Here is a 5,518-nt window from a genome sequence, read left to right on the forward strand (position 1 = left end):
CAAAAGGACACTATATTGACGTAGGGGCCCCCTACGTAGCCAAAATGTGCACATGACCTTGGTCTCCACAATGGTAACCTGCCTGTCAAAAATCATGAATATCGAACCATGCCTTCAAGAGTTATGCCGCTAAATCCAAAGTTTCCCACAAAAAATCGGATCGATTCCATGACTATCTCCCGAATAAAATAAAGGTGAGATGCACTATGTATGTAGCAAATTCTCGACAATAATGATGTTAGGATAATGTTTTTGTTCCCTTAACCAGACATAAATGAATGTGACTCTAATGGAGGAAGAGGACCATGTGAACAAGCATGTATCAATGAGTATGGCAGTTTCCGCTGCTCCTGTCAGGCCGGATTCCTGCTTGATACAAACGGAGTCTCCTGCGTCGGTAATTGCTGCATTTATGCAAACTTGTACAATCCTTTTGAACGTTTGGTAATGTTTGGATCATACAAAACAAAGGTATAGTCCTGAGACATTGTCTCATTAAGCAGTTTTGACACGCGAATGGTGTAATGTAAGAAGACAATGTTTGTATCCATCTTGATTCAATATACACCTCTACTTTTGTGATAAAATGTTCTATTGATTTCTGCAGATATCAACGAGTGTTCCAGCTCGCCTTGCCGTAACGGTGGAACCTGTCAAAACCTCATCAACGCCTACCACTGTGACTGTCAACCTGGATGGAGCGGCGTCAACTGTCAGACAGGTTAGTCCTTAAAACTAGTAATGGTCAAAAATATAAGACAATCGTGTTCTGTCAAACTACATGAAGGTATTTTCTAAAACATTAAACAGTTTTGGCACAGGAACAATAAAATGTGTAATATAAAAGGGCAATGATCTTATCGATTTTAATTTAAAATACCTTAAATTGAAAGTGATAAAATGTTCTTTTAATTTCTGCCTGTCAGATGTAGACGAGTGTTCCAGTTCGCCTTGTCATAACGGCGGAACCTGCCGAAACCTCATCAACGCCTACCACTGTGACTGTCAACCTGGATGGACCGGCGTCAACTGTCAGTCAGGTTAGTCCTTAAAACTAGTAATGGTCACAAAATAAAATATAAGACCATCGTGTTCTGTCAAACTACACCAAGGTATTGTCTAAAACATTTAACCGTTTTGGCACAGGAACAATAAAATGTGTAATATAAAAGGGCAATGTTCTTATCTTGATGATGATGATGTTCTTATCCATCTTAACCCTATCTAGACCGGGGGGGGGGGGCTAAAAGTGCCCGCGCCAACTTTGATGTCACATAGGGTCCGAACGGCATAAGCTAGAACCGCCAAACTTAGTGACTTTTCCTAAAATATTGTTGGCAACAAATCTGTATCATTGGAATAAGATTATGATTTTTGGTGTTGCCATGGCAACGGGTTTCTTACAGGCATTTTTTGCTAAATTTAATAATTTTCATTTCAACAACAGAATTTTAAGGGTTTCATGTCAAGTTACACATGGTTTCTAATATCAATAACATCTCCGAATAACAATATGTAAATTTTATCATTAAAAATGCATAATTTATGCTAATTTGATGACGTCATTGGCCAAAATGCAAGATGGCGGACCATATCATTAAATCAGGTACATACGGGTTATTTTCCTTAAAATTTCATCAATACTCCCATTTCTTTTTACAATGTATTTTAGGCCTTATCCTGAAAAAAAACTATTTTTTCAAATTTCAAGATTGATGATCCAAGAAGGCGGATAGCTAATGTATGCCTGACGTCATTTTATGACGTCACATGTGTTTCTATGGGCAACATAAGACTTAGTACACCCTAATAATCTGTCATAAACACTTGGTAAAGTTAGGTCGTTCACCGTTTAGTTTTCGGGGAAGAACCTATCTAGGCGGTTTTCTCCAATAAAATCACATTTATGACGTCATAATGACGTCATATTACGCCACAACGACGTAAAAATGTAGATATGATAAATTTTTATTGGTACACCATCCTCTGACATTTTGGTGGTCATACGACATACCGTTCGCGAGTTCCGAAGGGGGGCCGAAAGAGCCCCCCCCCGGTCCCACCAAGCCCAAAAAAGCCCGATCTAGATAGGGTACATTTAAAATATACCTTAAATTGGAAGTGATAAAATGTTCTTTTAATTTCTGCATGTCAGATATCAACGAGTGTTCCAGCTCGCCTTGCCGTAACGGTGGAACCTGTCAAAACCTCATCAACGCCTACCACTGTGACTGTCAACCTGGATGGAGCGGCATCAACTGTCAGTCAGGTTAGTCCTTAAAACTAGTAATGGTCAAAAATATAAGACAATCGTGTTCTGTCAAACTACACGAAGGTATTGTCTAAAACATTTAACCGTTTTGGCACAGGAACAATAAAATGTGTAATATAAAAGGGCAATGTTCTTATTCATCTTAATGTAAAATATACCTTAAATTATAAGTGATAAAATGTCCTTTTAATTTCTGCCTGTCAGATGTAGACGAGTGTTCCAGCTCACCTTGTCGTAACGGCGGAACCTGCCAAAACCTTCTTAACTCGTACCGCTGTGACTGTCAACATGGATGGAGTGGCGACAACTGTCAAGAAGGTCGGTCACTGTAACCGCATTAATATGACCAGATTGATTTGCCAAACAGCACAACGCTAAAGTAAATAAATAAGGTTTCCGTATAATAGCTTTTGGAAAACAGTGCAATGTGTAAGATGAGAAGACTTTTTTTTATCCGTGATGTTTTTTTAATGTTTATAGTGCAAACTAGAGGTTCGGAAATTCCATGCCTTCGTTAAAGGGACATTGTTCTAGAGAAATGAAAATGTGTATTCTCTCATTTTTTTAATAACCAATTTGGTCTAGAGTACAGAATAGTCTCTTAACCCCTTTGAAAGATTTTAAAGACGCGCCGTTACCCATGTTAGGCCCTCATATGTTATTTTAATTTGGACTGTTACTGAAGAAAACATTTATCAGGAATTCTGCATACTGTATTATGATCAAAGTAATTCCCGCATCCAATGTTTCCAAAAAAGACAGCCCAGCCATTTCGGTTACCATGGCATGGCTATTTGATACCATCACCCCTTGCATACTGAGGTGGGTAGCTGTCTGGTCAGTTTATCAATGGTCAATGGCCAGAAGGTCGTTAACCTGGGTTAAAGAAATCAACTGCACTTCAAAAAAAAAAAAACATTGTACTTCCCCACAAGCCACTAGGGAGTCAAAACTTACACCACTTTATCTACATCTCAAAACCTATACAGCATCCAACAAGCTAGGCAATAGTCAATTCAAAACAACTACTGGGCAAGGGACGAACGAACACAAAAGGTCCACTGCAGAGACGTACGAAAACCAACGGTTCCCATGTTTGAACTCAACCTTGGTGTCTACAACGGTAACTTGCCTGCAAAAATTCATAAACACCCATAAACGCCTATACAAACTTGTACTAAAGTTATCCTGCTAACAAACCTCAAGCACAAAAGGGACACTATATTGACGTAGGGGCCCCCTACGAAGCCAAAATATGCACATGGCCTTGGTCTCCACAATGGTAACCTGCCTGCCAAAAATCATGAACATAAAACTATGCCTTCAAGAGTTATGTCGCTAAATCTACCATGTATGTAGCAAATTCTCAAAATTCTTTAAAAATGATAATGTTAGTATTGTGTTTTTATTCCCTTAACCAGACATAAATGAATGTGAGTCACTTCAATTTTGGAATGTCACTTTCCGAAGCTCAAGACAGTTATGTTGCAATCCCTGATTTTCAACTTTGTTATTCCTGGATGTACATTAAAATTTTGCATACCATTGAAAAGATCATGTTTTCTTCTAAGTACCAGTGTCTTTTTATGGTCAGAATGTACAAATTTATCAACATATTTGACTTTAAAAATTGCAAGCCTGGTGGTCTAGAATACACAGCGTCAGGCTTAACAGAATTGCCTGGCAGTCCTAACTTTGGCCCGCGCGGGCTAAGTAGTCACCCCGCATCCAATCAAAACCACAGAATTAATGAGAATTCACATATTCACACCATTTAATGTAATGTAGTGTAATTAGCAAGTGATCTGCAATTCATGCTCTCCTTTATTCTGATGGTCTATGAGTAAATCAGCCCGCGGTCTGGGAATTTAGCCCTATAGTCTACGAACCTTAGACCGAATGTCCTGTAATTTAAACTTGCTTGGCTAGTTATAAGCCCTGACGGGCTATTAGGAAAGACCAGCAGTCTGCTTGTATTTATTATTAATGATGTGAACAGTACAGAACAATAATTTTTATACCACTGTGCTCATTACACCAAGTGCTACGCACTGTGCTCATTACACCAAGTGCTACGCACCGATGTCAAACTTGAATGTTGAACATCAATTTTTACTTGAAATTCCAAATGGCTTCTGACTTTCCAAAATTTAAGTGACCAGTGTTAAGAGGACCATGCGAATAAACATGTATCAATGAGTATGGCAGTTTCCGCTGCTCCTGTCAGGCCGGATTCCTGCTTGATACAAACGGAGCCTCCTGCGTCGGTAATTGCTGCATTTATGCAAACTTGATCAAATCACATTTTATTCGGAAAGGCAATCGCGGGCAAATACCCGAATTTCGTCCTTATTACATACTACATAGATTATTATGGGTTCACCACACCACGAAGTGGTGTGGTGAAACCATATTGCTTTTTCTGATGTTTCTTCTCCTTCTCCTCCTCCTTCTCCTCCTCCTGCCATATCTTTAAATGGATTCAGCTTCTTCATTTTAGGGCCTAAGGTCCTGAAATTTGGTATGGAGGTACAGTGGGCAAATACCCCTAGGCGTTTTTTAAATTATTGTGATACAGGCTTTTAGAATGGTTTTATTTGAGTTTTTTGGCTGTGTAATAGCTAATGTATTACTGTGTAAGTGTGCAGTGTTTACCACATTTGGACATGAGTCATCACAATGGCATGCAAGGCATCAACCAATAGGCATGCAGCTTTCCTCTATTCTCCTTGCTGATTGGCTGTTGGGATTTAACTGGCTTAACTTCATTTACACCTGCACAGAGCCATGCCATACTGACAGTATGTCTGTATTCAAGTGTTTTGGTAGGTATTTTAAGCTTTCCTGCTCCAGCATTGGAATGCGGGCTATGAACGCTTCTTTTTATCTTGAAAATCAACAGTTTGCATTATGCAATCCTAACCAATAATGTAGGGAATAGCTATCCAACTGTTGTAGTCTTAGTTGTATGTTACTTCATACTATAGTTATATCATTGTAAAGCATTGTTTTCCCTTGTGTTTCTCATTCTTTCCCTGCCATGTGGTAAAATGTGGTGAACCCATCGCTATATTTGCTCCAAAGCAAATATTGGCCTTTCTAGTTAAAAAATGATTTGTGACACTCTTCATTGTGCACATGAAACAACATAGGCAAGCACACTATTAGGACATAATCAAAGACGATTACAATCAATGCACAATATGCAGTTATCACGTAGGATAGCTAGGTAATATATATATATAT

General features: G+C 38.8%; 1 protein-coding gene across 1 annotated transcript in view; it reads left to right on the forward strand.

The window, feature by feature from the left end:
• LOC109475264 (fibropellin-1-like) overlaps window positions 1-2,604 on the forward strand; it is a 24,205-nt gene extending 21,601 nt beyond the window's left edge. Inside the window, exons 12-15 of the mRNA XM_019775867.1 lie at window positions 608-721; window positions 927-1,040; window positions 2,156-2,269; window positions 2,477-2,604. Of these exons, the coding sequence (XP_019631426.1) occupies window positions 608-721; window positions 927-1,040; window positions 2,156-2,269; window positions 2,477-2,604 (470 nt within the window). The remainder of the gene's footprint in view (window positions 1-607; window positions 722-926; window positions 1,041-2,155; window positions 2,270-2,476) is intronic.
• Window positions 2,605-5,518: the final 2,914 nt, after the last annotated feature.

Source organism: Branchiostoma belcheri, unplaced genomic scaffold (genome assembly GCF_001625305.1).
Source record: "Branchiostoma belcheri isolate BF01 breed outbred unplaced genomic scaffold, Haploidv18h27 scaffold103, whole genome shotgun sequence".
NCBI classification, from domain to species: Eukaryota; Metazoa; Chordata; class Leptocardii; order Amphioxiformes; family Branchiostomatidae; genus Branchiostoma; species Branchiostoma belcheri.